At 46.6% G+C, this 26,036-nt stretch overlaps 1 protein-coding gene and 1 pseudogene across 5 annotated transcripts in view; one reads left to right on the top strand and one right to left on the bottom strand.

The window, feature by feature from the left end:
- Positions 1-26,036, bottom strand: part of ALPK3 (alpha kinase 3) — a 58,338-nt gene that overhangs the window by 16,566 nt on the left and 15,736 nt on the right. For 4 of the 5 annotated variants that reach the window (XM_055362785.2, XM_055362786.2, XM_055362789.2 and 1 more), the window contains 3 exons: positions 19,997-20,114; positions 18,144-19,428; positions 369-2,511 (listed from right to left, as the gene is read on the bottom strand). In XM_055362785.2, coding sequence (XP_055218760.2) covers positions 369-2,511; positions 18,144-19,428; positions 19,997-20,114 — 3,546 coding nt within the window. The remainder of the gene's footprint in view (positions 1-368; positions 2,512-18,143; positions 19,429-19,996; positions 20,115-26,036) is intronic. The other variant, XM_004056702.5, reaches the window with a different exon arrangement.
- Positions 6,306-6,423, top strand: LOC115933409 (uncharacterized; annotated as a pseudogene).

Here is a 26,036-nt window from a genome sequence, read left to right as displayed (position 1 = left end):
GCATTTGAATCCTGTCCCCACCACTCTGTAATCATGTGACATCTCTGTAAAGGGGGACTGAATGGTGATGATGGAGAGCTAGAACGCTACTAAAGCCAGGCCCTGTGCTAAGCACTTCATCTATTCCATCCCATTTAAGCCTCATGCCATTGCAAAGGTGGTACTGTTATCTCCACTCTGTGGAGTGGCAGAATCAAAACAAGAACTAGGCCTTAAAGGCTGTGAGAGAAGGGTACCTTTACCAAGGTAATTTATGAATCCCGAGGAGGGATATGCTATCTGTCATGGGGTAGTGCTGTTAGCAGCAGCAGCAGCGTGCTTTCTGTGGCGGTCCTGTGAAGCCATCCCCCTCCCTCCCCATTGCTCACCTTTCAGCAGGTCTTTGGCTTTCCTGGGCTTGGCCAGTGTCTCCTGCTTGCCTTCATCCAGGGCCACCTCTGTGTCCAGACCGCCGGCCTTGGGGCTGGGGCCCAGGTCTCCTGCCGCCAGCTCCTCCTCTGCCCGAGGCACCTCCAGCATGCTCGCCTTTCTGCCCTGCGTAGTGGAGCGTCTCTCCCGCCCTGGAGTCCCCGGGGACCCAGGCACCAGGCTTTTCCTGGGCCCCCGGGGGGAAACCGTGGGGCTCTCCCTTTCTTCAGGTGTGGTTGCCTCCCCATCTCCTGCTGCTCTGACCTTAGGGAAAAATCTCTTCCTCCGGGCCCCTAGAGCCAGTTCCTCAGGTGTAGCTGCTGGGAGGCCTGTCAGAGCCTCCCCTGGCAACTTCTCCTCTTGGGAGGGCTCCTGGGCTATGCTCTCTGCTGAGGGTCCCTGCCCAGGGGCTGCCTGCCCACCCGCCTCCCCCAGTCGACCACCCATGCTGCTCTCCTGAGAGGCCCCCAGGAGGCCAGGCCCCTCAAGGGAAACCTCTCCCTCACCCTCACTGGCTCCTTCTGAGGCCAGCCCAGGGTCCTCCTCGTCTACCACAATGGCAGGGACAGTGAGGGAGCTGGGACCAGGACCCCAGGAGCCTCGGGCAGCAGCAAGGGCCTGGCGGCCAGCCTGCACCTCACGGTCCAGGAGGCCGGTGAGGCGGCGGGAGGTACAGGGGCTCAGCAGCAGGGTCTGTGCACTCTGCACCAGGTGGTTGTTCTCCACACGCTCCAGGATGCGCCTCGATGTCCGGGGACTAAGCCCAGCCACTTCCACAGTGGGTGTTAGAGTGGCTGAGGGCAACAGACCTCCGGTGGCTGCCCCCACCTGGGACTCTCCCCCTGCTCCACTTGTCTCTGTGCTGGACAGCTTCAGCAGCAGAAGCAGGTAGTTCTTCAGGGAATCTATGAGACCAGGGTCACAGCTCCGGGGACCTGGGGTCCGCCCCTCCACATCTGGTACCTGGGCGCAGGCCCCCTCACTGCTGGTGGCCATGGTTTCTGGTGGGTGACTCTGAGTGGGGGTCCCCAGCCCCAGGTGCAGTGTTGGGGCAGAACTCATCAGGACCTGATCCTCAGAGGGCAGGAAGGTGGCTGTGCTCCCATGCTGAGAAGTCGGGGTGCTACTCGGCCCCTCCTTTGGGCTAGCAGTCAGCCCAGTTCCAGGAAGAGAAGGCATCGTGGGTACCTCCTGGCTCAGGCCAGCTGGAGGACAGCCACCCTGATCCATACACGGCACTCCCCCTGGCCGCTCCTCCTTGGGGCACTGGAACGAGCTGTCCTCCTGCTTGGCCTCGACTGGGCCTGATTGTGGCCCTCGGCATCTCTCTCCTCCCACCTGCTCCACACTCCCCTCACGGGGCGGCTGTGCTGGGAGCATGAGGTTCCCTGACAGGTGACCCAGCACAGTTTGCTCATGGTTCCTGGAGGCTGTTACTACTGCCTCCTCAAATCTGGGCAGGAAACCAGGTTTTTCTGGGAAACAAGACCCTTCTGGGGTCTGTACAAAACATTCAATATTCAGAGGAGCTCTAGGACCCACTGTAGGTGGGAGTTTGGGGGTTCTGGATGGTGGGCCGAGGCTGGTTGCCACCTCCTGCTCTGACTGACCTTCCATGGCTGTGGGCGCGCTCCCCTCTGACTGCGTCCCCTTCTCTCCCTGCATCCTTCTGTCTTCCTGTGTGACCTTATCTGCCTGGGCCTTCCTGTCTTCCTGTATCTTCCCACCTGCCTGTGTTGTTTCTAGCTGTGTCTCTGCCCTTCCCTGTGTCATCATGCCCTTCTGTGCACTCCTGTCTGACTGTGGCCTCTTGCTTTCTTGTGTCCCAGCATCCACCTGCATCTTCCTATCTGCCCGTGTCCTCTGGGCTGTCTGTGTTCCATCTCCCCTGGTCCTTCCATCCACTTGTATCTTCCCATCTGCCTGCACATTCTTCTTGCTTCCAGTTCTCTGGTTAGCAGATGTTCTCCCATCCTCCTGGGTTTCCATATCCATGGGTTCAATGATACCTTGACTTCCGGAAGTGCTAACCCCAATGGAGGCTACATCAGAGCTGCTGCTGGCCGACATGGTAGGAGCCGTGGTTGTCTGGCATTCCAGGACCTGAAAACACAGGGACAAGAGTAAGGATTTAACTACATGGACATTCAGATCTCTTTCCAATCTGGCATCCCAGTCTCCTCAGACCTCATCCACAACTGCTCTGATGGGAATCTTGCCGCCTGGTTTCTCAGGCCTGCTGGAAGTTGGGAGGCAAAGACATGTGACAAATGCCCAAAGCCCCATCCATGCCCACTCACCCTAATCTCTGATCTTAGAATCTGGACTGGGGAATATCTAGCACCCAGACCCAGCTCTGGCCCTTTCCACCTCTTCCTGAAGAAATCCTGCCTTTCCTGAAAGACCTTGCTCATGGGTTATTCCACCCCTCACCCCTACCATATGAAGGAGACTGTCCTCTCCCCAGGGCTCCCAGAGCAGTCCTTCTCCTGTGGCACTAATTGCCTTGGATAGAATTATGGGTGAAGTGAGAGAGTGCCAAAGGGTGTCCCAATAATGGCCTCAGTGACAGCATCCACCAGTAACATTGAGTGAGTGATAATAATGGATGCCATCCAAGCAGAGAGGATTAAAGTAATTCTGAATGGCATCTATGCCAGGAAATTAATGAAACATTATAATGTTACCCTTTTGAACATCTACTTGCAAAGCACTATGCTAGGCCCCTGTATATGATATTACCCCACTTACTCCTCATACAGTATGAATACTTAGGAGAATCAGCCCCATTCTAGAGATAACAATGACAAGAAGGCATGTGATCTGTCCACCGTCAGGTAGTCAGTAAGGGGCAGAGTTCAGATTCGCAGCCGGGTGTATCTCACTCCAAATCCCATGCTCTTTGTTGTTATACCATAACGCCACCTACTTTTAAAGGACTTCCTGTCAAACATGGTGGCGTACAACAGTGATTTCCCTTTTTTCCTCCAAGATATCATCAAAACCAACAAAGTAAACATGAAATAAACAAAGCAAACTCCTTTGTTAGTGAAACTGGAGGCAAATAAAACCTATGGTCTCAAAAAACAAACAAAAGGATAACAGCTGCCAAAAGCCAGCAGACGCAGACACTGGGAAGCTGAGGAGGAGCAAAGTGATATGGGGAAATAAACGGCCACAGCTCAGCGGGAGGAGAGTGGAGCTGTTCAGCAGGTCTCAAGACGCCGGCAAAATCACAGCTACTGTAGACAAAGGTCACCCCAAGGTTATAAACCCGTAAGTCCACGTGCAACAAGAGCTGCAGGGTCATGGAGGCCTGGGTGGAAACTGGCCGAAGACATGGCAGATGAGCAGAGCAGACAAGGAGAGGAGATGGAATGGAGGCAGATCTCAGAAAACGCTGGCAGCTACACTCCTGAAGAAACCTCCGGAAAATTGCTAAGCCGAGAACATTGTGTTTTAGCATACAAAGACTAAAGGAATATTGTTCCCACAAGCCCTGCTTGAGGAAATCACCAGGGAACAAATGTAGTCAACCAAAAGATGATTGAGAAAACAACAGCAAAAGAGCTGACAGTAAGCACTGAACATATTTCACTTACATTAACATATATATTAATGCATATTAACATATAACTGTAGAAGCAAGACTAAAATCAAGTGGGGTTTAGAATGGCAAATCAGAATGTCAATGTTCTATGCCCTGACGATACAGAAACAACACAGCCAGCACAAAAGTGGAAAGAGGAAGAAAATACCAAGTGAAGTAACTTCCTTGACTGTGTCACCTGTAAGAGCCAGGCACCAAAGACATTACTCAAAGCTGAAAAACCAAGTAACAGAAATAGAGGATATTTACCCAAATAAAGATAATCACTTAGAAATCAAACTTTAGGCCAATATGAGACAGAAAATGAATGAAGGCCAGGCACAGTGGCTCAAACCTGTAATCTCAGCACTTTGGGAGGCCGAGGCAGGCAGATTATCTGAGGTCAGGAGTTTGAGACCTTGGCTAACATAGTAAAACCCCATTTCTACTAAAAATACAAAAAATTAGCCAGACGTGGTGGTGCGCATCTGTAATCTTAGCTACTCTGAGGCTGAGGCAAGAGAATCACTTGAACCCGGGGGCGGAGGTTGCAGTGAGCCAAGATCGTGCCATTGGACTCCAGCTTGGGCAACAAGAGTGAAACTCTGGCTCAAAAAAAAAGAAGATGAATGAAGAAAATGCAGAGAAGTAGTGAAAACACTGTATCATTTTTCGTCATTAAAAATTAGTAGAAACTGAGTGAACAGATGAAATAATTAATGGTATTATATAAAACTGAAATTATAGCATATAAATATTTTTAAATATCAGAACCACACACAAAATCAAAGGAATAAGATCACAAAATGAAAGACTTTTAAATATACATAATTAAAATATATGTAAATTAAGTGTAGAATTTAAAGTTACTTTATTAAATTAGGAATTTTCTGTTTTTTAAATTTTAAATTTTTAAATTTATTTTATATTTTAAAATTAGAGATGGGGTCTTGCCATGTTGGCCAGGGTAGTCTCAAACTCCTGGCCTCAAGCAATGCTCCCACCTCAGCCTCCTAAAGAGCTAGGATTATAGGTGTGAGCTACTGCACCCAGCCTAAATTCAGAATTTTGAATGAATGGTATGGATGTGGGAAACATTAGAGTTTGGCGAATATCAGGAATAAGTCTGACTGAAGGATTTTTTTTTTTTTTTGAGACAGGTTATTGCCATCTTGCCCAGACTGGCATGCAGTGGCTATTCATAGGCAGGATCATAGCCTCAACCTATTGGGCTCAAGTGATCCTCCCACCTCAGCCTCCCAAATAGCTGGGACTACAGGCTGACTGAAGAATCTTTTTTTTTTTCTTTTGAGACGGAGTCTCGCTCTGTCACCCAGGCTGGAGTGCACTGGCATGATCTTGGCTGACTGGAACCTCTACCTCTCAGGTTCAAGCAATTCTCCTGCCTTAGCCTCCCGAGTAGCTGGGATTACAGGCGTGTGCCACCACGCCCAGCTAATTTTTGTATTTTTTAGTAGAGATGGGGTTTCACTATGTTGGCCAGGCTGGTCTTGAACTCCTGGCCTCAAATGATCTACCCACCTCGGCCTCCAGAAGTGCTGGAATTATAGGCATGAGTCACTGCACCCGGCCTAACTGAAGAATCTTAATAAAAATGCCCTTCCAACTTCTCTGACAACCGGATATTAACAGACAAAACTGCCTTGGTGCCAAGAAACAGCAATTAGTAATATATTAGAGCCTCTTTTTTATCTTTTGATATTCTAGGATTAGAAAATGTTAATAAAGACATAAGATCTATAAATCTACAAAGAAGGTGCAGACTGTGCATACAAGACTGTTGCTGTTCACAAGACTCACGGAACTAGAACTTCTTGATTAAAGCTACCTTCACTCCTAAAGCACTCTCAGCCAGATCAATCCCTCAGTTCTATTGAAACTCCTTCTTCATTATCTCAATATCCATTTCCTTCATCTCCACTGCCAACTGCCTAATCGGAGCTGCCAACAATTCTGTCTTGCCTGGACTACTGTAAAGCCTCCTAATTGGTATCCATGACTCTAGTCTTTGCCTCTGCTAAACTCTTTTCCTCACTGCAGCCCAAATGACCTTTCCAAAACACAAACCTGACTGAAACACTCCCCTCTTAAAAAACCTTTCAATGGCTTATCATCACTGACAGGATAAAGCCTAAAAGCCCTAGCTTCAAAGAGCAAAAAGTTTAATCACACAGTAGCCCCTTCTTATTCACGGTTTCGCTTTCCATGGTTTCAGTTAACTGTGGCCAATCTTGGTCTGAAAATATTAAATGAAAAATTCCAGAAATAAACAATTGATAAATTTTATAGGTCATTTCAAAGAGGCTGCAAAACCAAGAGCTCTTAACGCTGTGAGCAAAGATGGAAGTTCTCTCTAGGATGCCATGGCACTCGATGGTGGTATGTTTTCCTGGGGAGATATAAGACATAGGTGTTATATGACATAGTAATCCATGATTGTTGCCATGGGAGAGTTTTAAAGATTAACCAAAGTAAAAAGAAAAAACAAATTGTAAACTTTGCACTGTTCTGAGCAGCATGATAAAATCTCATGCCACCCCACCTGGGATGTGAAACAGCCCTTCGTGCAGCATAGCCACAAGGTATACACTAGGCTGCCCGTTACCCATTAAGTAGCTGTCTTGGTTACCAGATCAACTGTCCTGGTATCTCAGGGCTTGCGTGCAAGTAACCATTATTTTACTTAATAAATGGCCCCAAAGCACAAGAGTAGTGATACCGGCATATTACTATAGTTGTTCTATTTTATGATTATTGTTGTTAATCTCTTACGGTGCCTTATTTATAAACTAAACTTCACAATAGGTGTGTATGTATAGGACAAAACACAATATATATAGGGTTTGGTACTATCTGCAGTGTCAGGCATCCACTGGGGATCTGGGAAAGTATCTTCTGTGGATAAGGGGGACGGCTGTACTCTCTTGGCCAGGGTTACAGGCATCGCACAGCCTCTACAGACAGCAATTTGGCATTATCTATTAAAACTAAAAATACTTATACTCTTTAACCCAAAAATTCCATTCCTAGGAATTTATCATACAGGTATACTTTCATGTGCAGATGGACTTATATACAAGGATATATACTGCAGCACTGTTTAAATTGCAATAGACTAGAAATCACCTAAATTCCAACAATACTGGATTGATCCAATGAATTATGGTATATCCATATTCCAAATAAATAAAACAAATATCCAAATAAAAAAGCAAGGTAAAGGATAGAAAGTATAATATGCAACCTTTGTGTGGAAAATACACAGACACACACACACACGTATTTTCAAATGTAAAGAAAATAGCTCTGGAAGGATGCCCAAAGAACCTGCTTTGGCAACTGCCTTCAGGGAGAGGACCTGAGCAGTGGGGATAGGGAAGTGGGGAGACTTAATATTCTCTATGTGTCTTTTGTACTTTTTGAATTTTATACCTTGTGCATGTGACATACAGTTAACAAAAATACAATTAAAAATGAAAATATATAAGGAAATCAACCCTTGTGTGATCAGTGAGGCCCGTCCCTCAGCAAGAATCCCAGATCTGTTTCTCCAGGTTCATCTCTTGGGTCCCTCCGCCCAACACTAACTTAACTGTACTGACAACTGTGCTATTTTGTAACTCTTTTATGTACTTTTTTCCGTACCAGACAGTCTCACCTACTCCTTGCCCACCTGAAGGACTCCTTCTCATCCTTGAAGACCTCACTCAAGTTTCTTTTCTTCTTTAAAGACTTCCTGAGTTCTCTCCTCTACCCCAAAAAACGTTAGTGGCCCCCATAGCAAATTTACTAATTCCATCATTATACCCCCATTCTGTGTGGTATTTATTTCATGCATATGTCACCTGCTAATCTGTGAATTCTTCCCCTTTGAAGAGGGCCCAGTATAGGCCTGGGAGTTGGAAATCAATAAATACATGGTGGATGACTGAATATTCTCTGTACACTTCTACAAGGGCTGACCCCTCTAACTAAACATTATGACAGAGGGTGTGTGTGTGTGTGTGTGTGTGTGTGTGTGTGTGTGTACATCTATATCTGGAACTGTGTAAAGATATGAGAAGGAATGTCATATGTTTCTTAAAAATAAAAATGGTGTGAGCAGGATGAACCTAGTTGGCTCTATGTAAGCTTTTTTACTACAAAGGATATTAGGAGGTTTAATTTGCCATGCTGTCTTTTTCCCTCTTCCCTCATAAATTCTCAGATATTAAGGACTCAGTGTATGGCCAGATATGGTTGCTCATGTCTAGAATCCCAGTGCTTTGGGAAGCCATTGTAGGAGAATTGCTTGAGGCCCAAAGTTCAAAACCAGCCTGGCAAGACAGCAAGACCCTGTCTCTACAAAAAAACCCAAAATATTTAGCCAGGTGTGGTGGCATATGCCTGTAGTCCTAGCTACTCTGGAGGCTGAGGTGGGAGAATTGCTTGAGCCCAGGAGTTCGAGGCTGCAGTAAGCTATGATTATGCCACTGCACTCCAGCCTGGGCAACAGAGTAAGACCCTGTCTTTTAAAATAAAAACATAAAAATAAAAATAAAAAGTTTTATTCACCTTTGCATTCTTCACAGTGCCAAACACATAACGGGTTCACAGGAATGAACAACTGAATGAAAAATAGTATGGTTTATAACCCTCTAAGGGGGCATGGCCCTGGAATGCTGGTTTGGAAGAGCAAGGGACAAAACTAGGACCTTAACAGGGATGGGGCAGGGCAGTCATTTTTGCATAAGTTTTGGTAGTTTATAATTTTTAAATAACTGCTCTATTTCATCTAAGTTGTTAAATTTATGTGCAGTTTTTCATAGTAGTCTTTTTTTTTTCACCCTGTAAATCCTTACAGGGTCTGTAGTGATATCTCCTCTTTCATTCTTAATACTTGTATTTTGTGTCTTCTTTTTTTTTTTTCTAAGTCTTGCCAGAAGTTTATTGATATTATTGATCTTTTCAAATAACTAGCTTTGGGTTTATTTTCTCCATAATTTTCCTGTTTTTGGTTTCATTATTTTCTGTTCTTTTCTATCTGTTTGCTTAGGATTTATTTTTCTCTTCTTTTTCTAGTTTTCTAAGGTGGGAACTTAGGTTATTGATATTTCAGATCCTTTTTCTTTTCTAATATAAACATTTTAATGCTATACATTTTCTTCAAGGCACTGATTTAGCAGCATCCAACATTTTGGTATGTTGTATTTTCACTTTCATTCAATTTAAAATGTTTTCTAATTGGCCTTAGGACTTCTTCCTTGGCCCATAAAAGTATGTTCTTTAATTTAAAAGTGTTTAGAAATTTTTCTATTATCTTTCCGTCATTGATTTCTTTTTTTTTATTTGTTTTAAATTTTTTTTTTATTATACTTTAAGTTTTAGGGTACATGTGCACATTGTGCAGGTTAGTTACATATGTATACATGTGCCATGCTGGTGCGCTGCACCCACTAACTCGTCATCTAGCATTAGGTATATCTCCCAGTGCTTTTCACTTTGGTCAGAGTGCATACTTTGTATTATTTCAATTACTTCACATTTGTTAAGATTTATATTATGGTCCAGGATATAATCTATTTTGGTGAATATTTTATATGCGCTTGAAAAGAATGAGTATTCTGTTGTTACACAGAGTATTCTATATATGTCTATTAGATAGTTGGTTGCTGGTGCTGTTCAGTTCTTTTATATCCTTACTGATTTTCTATCTACTAGTTCTATTGACTACTGAGAGAGAGGAGTGTTAAAGTCTCCAACTATAATTATTGTTTTCTGTATTTCTACTTTCAGTTCTGTCAGGTTTTGCTTCATGTATTTTGAAGGTATGTTGTTAGGTGCATACACATTTTTTATTGTTATGTCTTCTTGAATTGACCCTTTTATCACTAGATAGTTCACTATTTTTCTCCTAGTAATTTTTTTTTTTTTGAGACAGAGTTTTACTCTTGTTGCCCAGGCTGGAGTGCAATGGTGTGATCTCGACTCGACGCAACCTCCGCCTCCCGGGTTCAAGTGATTCTCCTGCTTCAGCCTCCCAAGTAGCTGGGATTACAGGCATGCACCACCATGCCTGGCTAATTTTTGTATTTTTAGTAGAGATGGGTTTTCTCCATGTTGGTCAGGCTGGTCTCGAACTCCAGACCTCAGGTGATCTGCCTGCCTTGTCCTCCCAAAGTGCTGGGATTACAGGTGTGAGCCACTGCCCCCAGTCAGTAATTTTCTTTCCTCAGAAATCTACTCTGTCTGATATTAATATTGCCATTCCAGCTTTCATCTGATTAGTGTTTGCATGGTATATATTTTTCTATTATTTTACTTGTAACTGACCTATATCACTATATTTGAAGTGGATTTCTTATTGACAGCATCAAGTTGGGAAAGTTTTTCTGGTCCTGTCTCACAATCTGTCATTTAATTGATATGCTTAGACCATTTATAGTTAATATAATTATTTATAGGTTTAGATTTTGCTCAATAGTTTTACTCTTTGTTTTCTATTTGTTTCCTCTGTTTTTCCTTCCTGTGTTTCCCTATTCTTGCCTCCTTTTAGATTAGAACATCTTTTAGTATTCCACTTTAACTTACGTAGTGTGATTTTTACTATATCTCTTTGTATAGTATTTCTGTTGTTGCTCTAGGGCTTACAATATACACACTTAACTCTCCACAGTCTACTTAGAGTCAATATTTTACCACTTCAAGTGCCATACAGTAATCTCACCATCATATAGGTCTCTTTACCCTATGCCCCTTTATGTTGTATTTGTCTTATATATTATATTTGCATACATTAAAAAAACTCCAGCAATGTAATTTTTTTTTTTTTTTACTTTTTACCTTCAAACATATTTTAAAGAAATCAGATGAAATAATCTATTATATTTACCAGGATATTTACCATTTCCATTGCCCTTCTTTCATTCTTGATGTTTCAAGTTTCCTTCTGGTATTATTTCCTTTCTCTATGAAAAATTTACTTTAGCAATTCTTTTTATTTATTTATTTATTTTTTGAGACCAAGTCTGGCTCTGTCACCCAGGCTGGAGTGCAGTGGTGCAATCTCAGTTCACCGCAACCTCTGCCTCCTAGGTTCAAGTGATTCTCTTGCCTCAGCCTCCCCAGTAGCTGGGATTACAGGTGCCCCCCACCACACCTGGCTAATTTTTTTTGTATTTTTAGTAGAGACGAGGTTTCACCATGTTGGTCAGGCTGGTCTCGAACTCATGACCTCAGGTGATCCACCTGCCTCAGCCTCCCACAGTGCTGGGATTACAGGCGTGAGCCACAGCTCCCAGCCTAGCAATTCTTCTAGAACAGGTCTGCTGACAATGTAGTGTCTTGTTTTTTCCATTATCTGAGAATGTCTTTATTTCACTTTCAATACTTAAAGATATTTTTGCTAAATGTAGAATTATAGGTTGAAAGTTCTTTTATTTAGCATTTAAAAAAATGTTGTTCCACTTCCTTTTGGCCTCCATTGTTTCTGATGAGAAATCTATACTCATTCAAATCATTGCTCCCCTATAAATAATGTATTATGTTTCTCCGGCTACTTCCAAGAGTTTTTCATTGTCTTTACTTTCCAACAGTTTGGCTATGAGGTTTCTGGATGTGGAATTCTATGGGCTTTTCCTGTTTAGGGTTTGCTGAACTTCTTGACTTTTGCCAAATTTTGAAAGTTTTCAGCCATTATTCCTTCAGATATTTTTTTCTGCACCACTGTCTTTCTCTTTCTCCTTCTGATTATCCAGTGACACAAATGTTAGACTTTTTGATACAGCACCCCAAGTCTCTGAGGCTCTGTTCATTGATTTTTCTGATTCCTCTCTCTCTCTCTCTCTCTCTCTCTCTCTCTCTCTCCCCGTTTCTCCCTCCCTTCCTCTCTCTCTCTGTGTGTATGGGCGTATGTGTTCAGATTGAATAATTTCTATTGCTTTAACTTCAAGTTCACTGACTTCTCCCTGTCATCTATCACTCTGTTGTTGTGCTCAACCAGTAAGTCTTTTTATTCAGTTATTGTAAATTTCAATTCTAAAATTGATATTTGGGGCTGAGGTGAGTGGATCATCTGAGGTCAGGAGTTCAAGACCAGGCTGGCCAACACAGCGAAACCCCTGTACTAAAAATACAAAATTAGCCAAGTGTAGCGGCACACATCTGTAATCCCAGCTACTCCCTCAGGAGGCTGAGGCAGGAGAATCTCTTGAACCCAGGAGGTGAAGGTTGCAGTGAACCGAGATCATGCCACCGCAGCGTGCCAGGCAATCCAGCCTGGGCAAAAAGAGCAAAACTCTGTCTCAAAAAAATAAAAAATAAATAAAATTGATATTTGGTTCTTCATATATTTTACCTCTTTTTGTTTGTGTGTTTGTTTGTTTTGAGACAGGGTCTCCCTTTGTCCAGGCTGGAGTTCAGTGGCATGATCTCAGCTCACTGCACCCTCAACATCCTGGGTTCAAGTGTTCTTCCCACCTCAGCCCTGCAAATAGCTCAGACTACAGACACATGCCACTATGCCCAGCTAATTTTTTTGTATTTTTTGTAAAGACAGGGTTTTGCCATGTTCCCCAGCCTAGTCTTTTACCTCTTTGCTGAGACTTTCTATCTTTCCATTTGTTTCCAGAGTATTCACCCTTACTTGCCACATTTTTATAGTAAAGTCAGATGATTTTAAAGTCAGATGATTCTAACATCTGTGTCATTGTGGCATTGGCACTGTTTGATTGTCTTTCCATGCAAGTGGAGATTTTCATGATTTTTCATATGCCATGTAACTTTTATTGTATTTGGACATTTTAAATATTACAAGACTCTGATTCTTGTTTAAATCTTATGGAGAGTATTAACATCTTTGTCTTGGAAGGCAATCTACCTAGTTGTGTTCAGGCTACAAATTCCATTCAGGCCTCTGAGGTTATAGTTTCAATCTCGGTTCCATTTTCCAAGCCTTTCCAATGCTATTTGGGGTTTTTTTATTGTTGTTGTTTTATTTTTGAGACGAAGCTTTACTCTGTCACCCAGGCTGGAGTGCAATGGCATGATCTCAGCTCACTGCAACCTCTGCCTCCCAGGTTCCCGGGTTCAAGCAATTCTCGCATCTCAGCCTCCCGAGTAGGCGGGACTACAGGCATGTGCCACTATGCCTGGCTAATTTTTTCTATTTTTAGTAGAGAAAGTGTTTCACTATTTTGGCCATGCTGGTCTCGAACTCCTGACCTCAAGTGATCTGCCTGCTTTGGCTTTCCAAAGTGCTGGGATTACAGGCATGAGCCACCACACCCGGCCTGCAGTGCTATTTGGATCTGCCCTGTGTGTGTGCCACCCAGTGGCCAGTGTGGGACTTACATGATGGTTCATTAGTGTTTTTATTCTCGAAGTTTTTTTTATTCTCCCAAGAATTTCATTCTCAAAGTTTTTTATATGCTCTTCAGAATCAGATCCATGCAGGAACAGCCTGGGGATGAGCCCAGAAATTTATAAAGAGTTCATAAACCCAGAGGTCATTAATGATTCTCAGAGGTCATTTTCCCAAGCTTTTCCCTCTCCACGGTTTCCCCCATAGGGCCCCCTTTTTCAGTCTTCTGGCCAAATAGCTGGAGCTTCCTTTACCCCTCTCTGTCACATACTTTCACACATGAGCCTGTGATCTGGACCAAGGAAGAGACCCAGGAGAAAAAAAAAAGGAACAGGGGCTTGTCCCACTCTTAGGATCACAGCTCCTCTGAATAGAGGGGAAGATTCTCTTCTCTCAAAGTTTTAGGCACCTGTGGCCTCTGTTGCTACCACTGTCACTGCCAAGAAATCTCTTTTCCATTCCTGAAGGCTGATCTAGAGGGCTTCTGGAACTCTCTCTGCCCAAGTTAATGTTTACATCTGGGTTTCAGACAGCATTAAGACCAGGCCAGGAAATGCCAGAAGGAAAAAAAAAAAAAAAAAGTAAACACTGTAGGTTCAGTGGTACTTTGAGTTCTGGTCTTCATCCCCAATCTGTCTGCGACTATTTGCTTTTCAAAGTTGTCAAGTAGGTGTATTATACATTTTGCCTAAATTTTAGGCTGCATTCAGTGGGAGATACAGAATCAAGTGTATTTACTCCATCTTATCCAGAAATAAAACTGCCATAACCAGAATAAATAATATTAGTTATTGTAATTGTATTTTTCAGCTCTGGAATTCTAGTTGGTTCATTTTCAAGTCTTTTCCACCTTTATTTTTTTTGAGATGGAGTCTCGTTCTGTTGCCCAGGCTGGAGCGCAGTGGCGTGATCCCACCTCACTGCAACCTCCACCTCTCGGGTTCAAGTGATTCTCCTGCCTCAGCCTACTGAGTAGCTGGGATTACAGATGTGCATCACCACACCCAGCTAAGTTTTGTATTTTTAGTAGAGATGGGGTTTCACCATGTTGGCCAGGCTAGTCTCGAACTCCTGACCTCAGGTGATCCACCTGCCTCAGCCTCCCAAAGTGCTGGGATTACAGGCGTGAACCACTGTGCTCGGCCTTTTCCACTTTTTATAGTTTCTAGGTATTTGGTGAAATTTGCAATCTTGTCTTCTTATCTCCTTCAACATATGAAGGAGGTAAACTAATTTTAATTTTATAATTCATGTCTAATAATTCCAAAAGTTGGAAACCTGTGGGCCAATTTCTTTCTTTTCTTTTGTTTTTTGAGACAGAATCTCACTCTGTCACCGAGGCTGGAGTGCAGTAGCACAATCTCAGTTCACTGCAACCTCTGCTTCCCAGGTTTAAGTGATTCTTGTGCCTCAGCCTCCCAAGTAGTTGAAATTACAGGCATGCACCACCACACCTGGCTAATTTTTGTTTTTTGTTTTTTGGGTTTTTTTGAGATGGAGCCTCACTCTGTCACCCAGGCTGGAGTGCAGTGGTGCAATCTCAGCTCACCACAACCTCCGCCTCCCAGGTTCAAGCAATTCTCTGCCTCAGCCTCCCGAATAGCTGGGATTACAGGCATCCGCCACCACGCCCAGGTAATTTTTGTATTTTTAGTAGAGACAGGGTTTCACCATCTTGGCCACGCTGGTCTTGAACTCCTGAGCTTGTTATCCACCCACCTTAGCTTCCCAAAGTGCTGGGATTACAGGCATGAGCCACCATGCCTGGCCTAATTCTTATATTTTTAGTAGAGACGGGGTTTCACCACATTGGCCAGGCTGGTCTCGAACTCCTGGCTTCAAGTGATCTGCCCACCTCAGCCTCCTAAAGTACTGGGATTACAAGCGTGAGCCACTGTGCCCGGCAACCTGTGGGCCAATTTCTATCTTCTGTGGACTTATCTTCATTTCATGCTGAATATTATATTTGAAATACTTTTTAAAAACAATTTCAGGCTTAAGATGATGCTGTCATCCTCCAGATATGATTTTTGTTTGCTTCTGCCAGGTGCCTGAGGGCACTAGGTATCTTGAACCACCTAATTCTAATTTCAGGGATTGAGATATTTCTTAGTTATCCATGTGACTTGGAGCTCATCAATACCTCAATACCGTGAGAGTAATTTACTTGATTCCCCTTTCTCCTAGGGTACAAACCTTCAGAGTTCCAACCCAAAAACCCAGGGGGCTTACAAGGGCTCCCACACTTGAGACCATGGGCTCTAATTTTTGTCTCCTTAGTCTCATGAGACTATCTAAACTATTGCTCACTGCAACCTCCACCTCCCAGGTTCTAGCAATTCTCCTGCCTCAGCCACCCAAGTGGTCAGAATTATAGGCACGTGCCACCACACCCGGCTAATTTTTTGTATTTTTAGTAAAGATGGGGTTTCACCATGTTGGCCAAGCTGGTCTCAAACTCCTAACCTCAAGTGAGCCACCTGCTTTGGCCTTCCAAAGTGCTGGGATTACAGGCATGAGCCACTGCACCCAGCCTAACCATGAGGTTTTTGTTGGAGCAGTGGAACCAACACAGACAACCTCTCAGGTACTACACTGCCTGAGCCCCTCCTCCTACCTTTGGGAGGCAAGGAAGAGGGGGCTGGTACTTCCTCCTCTGGCCCTACCAGGAGGATGCCACCATCTGGTATTGGGTTTCTCACCATTTAGGCAGAGAAGCCAGATTTGCACACTCACTTGGCCACCAGCCTGGTCCCTTCCTAAATGAGCTATGAGGGCCTATGAGAGCCATCTCTTCCAAAAGGCCCTGCTCTCCAGCCTGTGGGCTCTCAGGCATGTGCAGCAGCCCCACAAAGCCTTCCCCGGGCCACTGTGAACTTACCATTCCAGTGGCCAAAACTACATGAGACCAGGCATGAGGGGGACAAGAGTCAGGAACAGGTTCCAGAAAGTCTGGTTTGAGGTCCTTGAGGTTTGTTCCACTCCAAAGCCCTCTGAACTACTGTTCCTACAGTCTAACCTTAGCACCCATGAAATAAAACCATTTCCCATGGTCACCCTTAAAACTAGTCTTTCCCTCCTTCCCACCATGAAAGTTCTCTCCATGGGAAAGCCCCTCCTGTTCTCCACAAAGCATCCTTTCCCCTTTGCCCTCTGCCAGGTGCTGTATCAGCTTGTCCCTCATGTGCTTCCCTTCACTGCTCCGAGAAACCACCTGTCCTCTGTCCCTACCCCTGGGAAACACTGCTTTCCTCCTGTTTCCCCATGAAGCCATTCCCGATCTATAACTGCTTCCTCTATCCTAAGAAACAGTCTCATCTTAGTTCTCACCAAAACCAGAGGATGTCTCCACTTAAGGTTATCAGATTTAGCAAAAAGAAATACTGGGCTGGGCACGGCGGCTCACGCCTGTAATCCCAACATTTTGGGAGGCTGAGGTGGACAGATCACTTGAGGTCAGGAGTTCAAGATCAGCCTGGTCAACACAGCAAAACCCTGTCTCTACTAAAAATACAAAAATTAGCTGAGCATGGTGCCTCACACCTGTAATTCCAACTACTTTGGAGGCTGAGACACAAGAACTGCTTGAACCCGGGAGCCGGAGGCTGCAGTGAGCTGAGATCGCACCACTGTACTGCACTCCAGCCTGGGCAACTCCATCTCAAAAAACAAACAAACAAACAAAAAAAACAAAGAAAGAAAGAAATACTGATACCCAGTTAAATCGGGATTTCAAATAAATAACCAGTATTTGTCTCAGTGTAAATATGTTCTATTTTATCCACCCCAGCCCCACTCTTGAAATACTTTTCCTTCTGCCACTCATAAGAAACACTGTCTTCTTTCTGTCCCACTATAAAACACTCTGTCTCCCAAAACCTCTGTGAAATAACGCCCCCCCAAAGCCCCTGAAACATAAAGAAATAACTAAAAGGGATGAATTGTTTCCTTCCTGCCCTCTCAATCCCACCCCTCAAGCTCCTTAACGCTGCCACCCATCTGCCTCTTTGGGGAGTGGACACTCCACTACCCCTGTCTCCACACAAAACATAATCTTTTCTCTGTCAGCTACCTGTTCCCTAGAAGATGATGGCACTCCTGTTATCAAGTAAAAATACTTTGCCTCTGTTTCCCACCATAGTCATATCTGATCCCAACTGCCACTTACTTAGTTCTTAGAGGGCACCAGATTCTTACAACAGCCCTATGAAGTAGGTATTGTTATGATTATTCTTCCAGTTTTACAACTTGCTCTAGATCACGCCATGTTAAGGCAGTCAGATTTGCATATAGGTATGCCTGACTCCAGAACCTTAGATAAACCCAGATTTAACCAGCATTTCCTGGACATTCAGCTTTGTTAAAAATCGAATGAGTAGCCAAGTTGCCACCTGCTGTACACTACAGCGCACACCTGCTCCTCCGTCTCCCCCATGAAACACTGTTGCCTCAGCAAAGCCCACAGAAAGCTCTCCACTGGCCCCCTTTCCCACTCCAGAGAACATTATCTTCTTCCACCTCCCTCCGGGGCACAGTCCCCTTGGCTGTGAACTCCTACACTCCCAGAAGAGGGTCACAGTCAGGCTGTGCTGCCCACATGCCTGGCATCTGGAAACTGGCTGGGGCAAAGGGCATGCCTGTGGTCCCTGTAGCTGGCACTCCAGTCCCTCCCCACCCCTTTCTATAAATAGCCCACTGCTCACTGGCTGCCCAGCAGTTGCAGCAAGAGTTTCCATGAGGTCAGCTTCCCAGAGCGGCCTCCAGGCACCCAACACCCACACTTACCTCTCCTGGAGTCCTGTGGCCTGCTTGCCCCTGCAACGGGCTGTCCCGGGTGCCATGTCTCCGCCGGGCAGGGGGTGTCGGCACCTGCACAGAGGCCTGAGGTGGGGCCTTTCCTAAGCTCTGGGCCCCGCATTCTGGAGCTTGACTCAGAGAAGAAATGGGCTTGCTGTCAGTGGTGGCCTCTCCTTCGGGCTTTGGAGGGGCAAATCTCTTTCTGTTGAAAGGCCTAGTCGGCTGGGGGGTCAAGGAGTGTGTGGGCTGGCCAGGAGCGCCAGGCACCCCCTCGCTTCTAGCCCTGAGGGGTGCCTTCCCCTTGGGACTCTCTCCAGGCGCCCGGACACTCAGGGTCTGGGGTCCCTCTTCCCCAAGAGGCCTGACTGCCTGGGTGTTCTCCAGGTACACGTCCTTCAAGGAGAAATACACTTCCTGGCCTGGGCCTGGGCCAGGGGCCAGGGCCGGGGCAGGGGCCTTCTGGGCCTTGTCTGGAGTGCCCACAGCAGAGGCTGGCTTCCTGGTACTATCTGTGCCAGAGGACCCAGGCCCCCGTGCAGCCCTGCCTCTGGGCTGGGTCTGAACCTGCTCCACGCCCACGGGCCCCTGAGTCCCACAGGAGTCAGGCTTGTCTGAGCTGGGGATGCAGTTTTCTGAAGAACGGCGGCTTTGGGCTGCCTTCTCTAACTGTGGCTTCCGCAGGCCTTGCTTGGATTCCTCATCTTTCTTTTTCTTCTTGGCCCCACTCTCCTCTTTGAGGGCTCTCTGAGGCCCCAGCTCCATGGCGTCACAGATGTATGTCAGCAAGCCATGCTCTCCGTCCTCTCCATTCTCGGGGGCAGCCTCCCCGTTGGTGGTCACTTCTCCAGAAGCAAAACTGTTGATCAGGCCCAAACCTGAGTGCTGAGCAGTCTCAGTCTCTCCCTCCTGCCAAGCCGCCAGGGTCCCACCCTCAGGCTCCCTGGAAGCGACCGAGGGGCCCTGCGCTTGAGCCCCGCTCAATCGCCGCTTTCGCTGGAAGCGGTCGGGGCTGAGCTTGCGCAGAGTGTCGGCCTCCCCAGGCACCGCCTTCTCGTGCTTCCAGCTCTGCTCGATCTCGCGCAGCTTTGCCGCAGCCTTGCGCTTCAACTTGGCGAACCAGCGCTGGTGGATCTTGTACTCGGTCATGGTGCCCACCTCCAGGACCCCTGAGCAGGACACAATGCCCTTGCTGTTCTGGGCAGAGGCCTGGTAGATGGCGGCATCTTCTTCTCGACACCTAGAGGTAGGAGCGGGAGGTGCCACCTCTCCCCTCCTGGGAGATGAGAGCCCCCACACCCCCCAGCCAGAGCCGTTCAGAGCCGGGCACGCTTCCCCCTCCCTACAGCAAGCCCTGCCGTGTGCTACGCCCCATCTCACACGTCACAACATACAACACCCTCCATTACAGCTGAGGGAACTGAGGCTGGCAAAAAGGTGGCGGCTGACCAAGGCCATACTGTCCCAGGAGGGATTAGACTTGGGGCCCAGGAGAGCTCCCTTCAGAAGCAGGTGACCAACACAGCCCCTCGTGAAGTCATGATGATACAGTTGCTTTTTTTGGCCGCTGACCTCATGGAAAATATTTCTGTAGGTCAGGACCTCTGCTGGCTGCACCAGCTCTTTGACTGTCAGGAATACTCCCACTCTGGCCTTAGGAGCTCCCAGACACTGGAAGGCAGATGTGGTTCACCAGGTGGTTCAACCACACAGCAGAATCCCTCCCTCCATCCCCAGAGAGTGCCTGGGCATCTCCATCCAGACTGCTCCATTTCTGAGGGCAGGACCCCAGCCAGAGGGCCCTCGGGAGGGCAGAGAGAGCAAAACAGGCCCTTCTCCCTCACCTGTACAGCTGCAGTGTGTGGCGGTTGCCCTGATGAGTGATCTCGTATTTTGGCAAGCCACAGTAGCGGTCCAGCTCCGTATCATCCTTGTACCAGGTCACCTCTGGCTCTGGGTATCCTGAGAAAGAAGCAGGAGACTGGGTTACAGCAAGGCCAGTTCCAAAATAATGGGAAGAGGCCGGGCACGGTGGCTCACGCCTGTAATCCCAGCACTTTGGGAGGCTGAGGCAGGCAGATCACCTGAGGTCAGGAGTTTAAGACCAGCCTGGTCAACATGGTAAAACCCAGTCTCTACTAAAACTACAAAAAAATTACCCAGACGTGGTGGCGAGCTCCTGTAATCCCAGCTGCTTGAGAGGCTGAGGCAGGAGAATCGCTTGAACCCAGGAGTCCGAGGTTGCAGTGAGCCAAGATCTTGCCACTGCACTCTAGCCTAGGCGATAGAGTGAGACTCCATCTCAATAATAATAATAATAATAATAATAATAATAATAATAATGGGAGGAGAGAACACGAGGCCGTGGCTTCCCAGACCACCTGAAGAGACTGGACAGGACCACCTGCCCCAGGCTTGCTGGAAGAACCGAACCACTGTATGATAGCTCAGCTTATTTTTAGAAGCTGGTCCCTGTCAAAGCTGAAAACAATTCCCCTTCAGCAATAGGAAGGAAAATATGGAGGAGAAACTTTCTAGCTTCCTAATGGGAAGGAAGACAAGGAGTTTCCAGAAATCCTTGGCTACTGGGAATAAGCTTCCTTCTATAGTGGCCCATTCTACTTCCTCAACTGCAGTAAGGGCTCTATCCTCAGGGGTCTCCTCCCTTAAGTCCCACCATGATCATCCCTTCCAAGAGCCCTCCTCCTTTCATTTCAGGTTCCTGAGCTGTTAGGATTATTTGAAAACATGGCTAAAGCATCTATCTGTCCACCCGTTCATTCATTTACCTATCATCCATCTGTCCACACATCTACACCTTCCTACCCACCCTGTCACTGCAGTGACACCGACTGAGGTGTCTGCCCAGCCCCTTCTCTGGGCACTTCCAGCCCACCCACAGGAAGAGCTCCCAGCTGTTACTGTCACGTGTCCCTTACCTCTCTGGCCATAGTGGATTGGTCCAGTAACGGACACCAGATCAGCTAATCTAGCTAATTCTTTGACCAAGTATTTGGGAATTAGGACCTAGAGACAGTCTACCATTGTATCTGAAAAATTTAGCTTCAAAAGAGTAGAGCAGCCATGTTCTGCCACATGGACTGAGAAGCAAACACTACAGTGAGAGATGGAAAAAGGAAGTTGATGTTCAGGATTGAATAAGAGGTGGAAGACAGAGAGAGTTGCAAGATGCTTCCAAGTCCTAGTTCCATTCCTTGCCTGGGCACAGCTGCCCTCCTCTTGTCAATTCCATAAGAAGCCCCTCTGGACTTACCAATGAATCCTGCTTCATTTCTTAAGCTGACCGATCTGCGTTACTTGCTCGATATGAGACTGCTAACATACATTCACTCAAAGATATATATTAAGAACATATGACTGGCAAGTTAGGGTTATGAGGACACAGAAGCACATAAGACACGGTCTCTGCTCTCCAGGAGCTTATTGTGTGATAGAAAAGGTGAGACATGGCATGCACCCGCACAAGGCAGCAATGCACCTAGCATCTGCACAGGCGCTCTGCCTTTCCTACTGCCTATGGATGCACCACGCTCCTAAGTAAAGCGGCCCCTCACTGGATCCCACCTGCTCGTGCCTAATCAAGGACATTTCTCCAGCAATTATTCCTGCTCGCTCCTGCATCATCAGACTTGTCCTCTCTGTTACATCTTTCTCATCAGCATACAAGCCTGCTCTACTGTGTCCTTCTTTAAAAAGAACTTCCTTTGACCCCACAGCCTCCTCCAGCCCCTGCTCTCATTTCTCTGCTCTCTGCTTTACAGAAAAATTCTTTGAAAGAGCTGCCTGTACTCACTATCTTCATTTTCCTTCCTCAAATCAGACTTTATAGCCTCTCTTGCACCAGAATTGCTCTTGTCAAAGTCACCCATGACTTGTACATTGCCAAATCCAATTCCTATGCCCATCTGCCTAACCCATCAGCATCACCAACCCCACTTCCTGAAACCTTTGCTTCACTTGCTTCTAGGACACCGCTCTTTCTGGCTGCTCCTCCTACTTCACTGGCCACTTTTCCTGAGCTCTTCATCAGTCCTCCCCTCCCACCTAGACTTGCCCCAGAGCTCAGGCCCCAGAACCATTTTCCATTCTCTATCCATACTCACAACCCAGGAGGTCCTAATTCTGTCCTGTGGCTTTCAAATATATGTATGCTCACGGACTCCCAAATTTCTATCTCCAGCCCAGTCTTCTACCCTGGTCGTTATTTCTGACTGCATATCTGGCATTTCCACTTGAAGGTCCAAGAGGTATCAAGCTTACCATGTCCCATCCAAGCTCCTTAGTCCACCCTCCAAGCCAGTTCCCACAAATCTCAGTAAATAGCAACTTCATCCCTATATTTGGCTCAGGCCAAGACCTGGAGGCAATGCTATATTCCTTTACTTGCCTCACCTCTACTCCATCAGGCAATCTTGCTGGCCCTCGCTTAGAATATATCTAGAATCTGATCACTCCTTGCCATTTCCCACCAACAGCCTGGTCCACATTCCCATCATCTCACACCTCAATTTCTTTAATAACCTCCTCACTGATCTTGCTGCTTGGCTCTATTCAGCCCATTCTCAGCAGAAAAGACAGAGTGATCCTTTTAAAATAATGTCAGATCATGGTGCCCCTTTGTTGAAAACACCCCAGTTAGCTCCATTTCACGCAGCCCTCATGATCTGGGCCCTGTGACCATGCTGGCCCCACCTCCCTCCACTCTCCCCCAGCTTGCTGCACCCACCCATGTGGTCCTGCTGGCTTGCCTCACACACCACAGGAGCACCAGGCTTTGACTCTTGCAGGGCTCTGTTACTTCCCTAGAGAGGCCTTCCCTTCCACCCCGTGTAAAGCAGCAATGCTGTCTCCCAGGCACTTGCTATTCCTCTTACTATGTTTATTTTTCTTCATAGAACACATTGCTACCTGACATATTATACACTTAGGAGTGTGTTGGTTTACGTCCATCCTTTCCATGACAAATATCAGCTCCATGACAGCAGGGACTTATCTGTGTTATTCACTGCTGTGTCCCCAGTTCCTAGAATAGTCCCTGGTATGGAATCAACACTCATTAAATATTTATAGATGAATAAATGAAGCAATGCACTAAGTGCTTAGGGCTGCAGAGAAGGGAGCAATCACCTCTGGCTAGGGACTCAGGAAAGCTTTTGTAGTGAGTGGCACCTGAACTCAACTTGGAGGGTGGGCAGGATTTCAGGAAAGATGGGTTCAGTCCCTCTGATCTCCCGCTTCCCCTCAGCTCTAACGTCACCTGCACTTCCCCTTCACAGCACTAATCACAATACTGTCATTGACTATTTCCTTGCCTATCTCTCCTGCTAGACTTAGGTCCCATGTGGGTAGAAACTGTATCTTGTTCACTGCTATATCCCCACCACCTAAGACAGTGCCTGACACTGTGGTGTGGTAATTACTTAAAAGAAATCTGTGGGACGATAAGTAAATGAGTAAGTAGGGTGAACACACAAGGTGGATGGGAAGGGCATGCCTGACAAGGGAACCCCAACATGAGAGGGGGAGGGTGACAAGCAAAGGGCATGCTGGGGAACTGTGTACAGGAGCAGGGAGCAGGGGAGGCGAGGCTGCAGCAGCGTCGGCCAGGAACAAACTCTGGGCAGCCCTGGCTGTAAAGCGAGCCCCATGTTTCCACTGTGAGCTAAACCCCCTGGTTACATCACTGTGTGTGTGACCAGAGCCAGCACAGGTGTCCTCACCATCCTGTGAGATGATCTCATCCCTACAAGGACCCAGCTCAGAGCCTCCCTGCCCCATGACCTGCCCAGCACAGCCTCAGTCTCCAGGGCATCTGAGTCCAGTCAAATGCTTGGGCAAGAGGGCAGGGGTGGGGCAAGGAGGGAGGAGCTGAATGGACCCCACAGCCCCAGGGCCAGGGCCTCAGCCTCCATGCCACCCTCTGGTGCTGCCTCTACACAGTGGGGGCCAACCCGACAGCTTAGGGCTTCATAGCCACAATGAGCTTTGGAAGCAAATTTATTTGGGAGAACACATTGCCTTGAGCCCTGAATAATATGAACTATATCCTAAAATGCATAAAAGCAGGAGGGCTCCGGGTCTTTCACTCCCAGCTGTGCATTTGTGCATGTCCACAGGCAGGTGTGCACACACTTCCGGCCCTGGCCAGGACAGCCCACGGCGGCACTTGAGCCTGTGGCCTTCCCTCAGCCCCTTCACACCCTGTGACCTCTGTTTCACAGCCAGCAGACCTGACTCAAGAACCCAGCTTGGAAACCTGCAGCCTTGTCCCAACCATTCCCAGTTCACAGAAGCTCCGATTCAAAAGAATAATGAATGGAAATTTAAAGTTTTCAAAAAGCTTTCAAATACATAGAATTTCATTTGACCCTCAGAACACTCCTGTGCAAACGATTGCTAACATTAATGAAGACTTACTATGTGCCAGATACTAAGCTGAATACTTCTCATGTATTATCTCATCTAATCCTCACAAAAATCCTATGAGGAATGTACTCTGCTACTAATCTCCAATTTAAGGACGAGGAAATCCGAGCTCATGAAATTAAAGCTCTTGTCCAAAGTTATCTAGCTAGCAAGTAGAGAGCCAGAATTCAAATCTCTCTCTTTTATAACACAGGCTGGTATTTTAATTCCTATTTTAATCAAAAAGAAAATGAGGCTCAAAGAAGCTAAGTAACACCCAGGGTCACACAGCTGGCAAATGGCAAAGCCCTAGGTTTCCTTTTCCTTTCTCCAGTACTCTTTCCACTGGGGTTTCTGGGACCAATATATAAGTTTTTGCTTCCAACAGTCATTATATTAGACTTACTTCTCTAAAAAAAGTTTCTTCAGGAACATGGTCCTGTTTCAGAAGACTCAATCCCTTTGTGCAACCTGCCCACTGTTGATGCTTCCTCCTTCCAGCCCAATATGAACATGTGCACCCACATGCAAACACACACACACACACACACACACACACACACAAAACACAGAATCTACAACAGAGCTGAGGAGAGTGGAGGAGGGAAGCCCCTGTGCTGGAGACAGTAGGCTGCCTCAAGGAAGACAGTAGCACTCTGGCCAGAGGGGTCCCTGGGGGAGACAGGAGCTAGCGGAGGCCCACTATCTTCCCACAAGCCTACTGTGAGTTGGAAGAACCCCAGGGCCTTGCCTGTCTTCTCTGTGACCCCAAGGGCTTCCATCACAGGTCAGCCAGCAGGAGCACTGGCGCAGATGACTCTCCCTCACCTGGACTAAGTTCTGACCACCAGGAAAGCATCACCTCTGCCTGACAGGGCCCTGGTGGGCTGACTCATCCTAGCCTTGTTTAGGAAATGCTATCAGCAGTGAGGAAGGAAGAGTGCACGTGTGGTCACTCTGGAGACAAGCCAAGAGCAGAACAGCAGCCTCACACAGAGGCCAGTCTCAGCCAGAGATCCATCCACCTTCCACCTCTCCAGACTAGAGAGCTCCCGTGTCTAACCCTGACTCTTTAGTTTGCAGAACCTTCTGCATTGCCCCTCCTCTCCTTCCTTTCCCTCTCCTACAGCCTGCATTTTCTCCTTGCTAATTAGAAAAGGCTTGTTTGAGGTGTACTATGGTGATCATAGAGACCTCTTTCCTAATGTGCTACACAAAACTCAGGTAAGCTGAGATTCTGAATGTATGTGAGGATGAGTGGGAGCAGGAAAGGAGAAGATCAACAATGGACTAAGGTATGGATATCAGAGATAGCCAGAGCCCCAGAAACCTTACAGACTCCATTGGTGGCGTTGTAGGTCTCAGCACAGTAAGTGCTATGATATACACAGTAGGTAGGTTGTATGCTATACAACCATATATCATAAAATAAATGTCTGAGCAGCCCTGCCTGGTCAT

This window comes from Gorilla gorilla, chromosome 16 (assembly GCF_029281585.2).
Source record: "Gorilla gorilla gorilla isolate KB3781 chromosome 16, NHGRI_mGorGor1-v2.1_pri, whole genome shotgun sequence".
Classification (NCBI taxonomy): Eukaryota; Metazoa; Chordata; class Mammalia; order Primates; family Hominidae; genus Gorilla; species Gorilla gorilla.
This window is presented reverse-complemented; position numbering and strand designations above follow the sequence as displayed.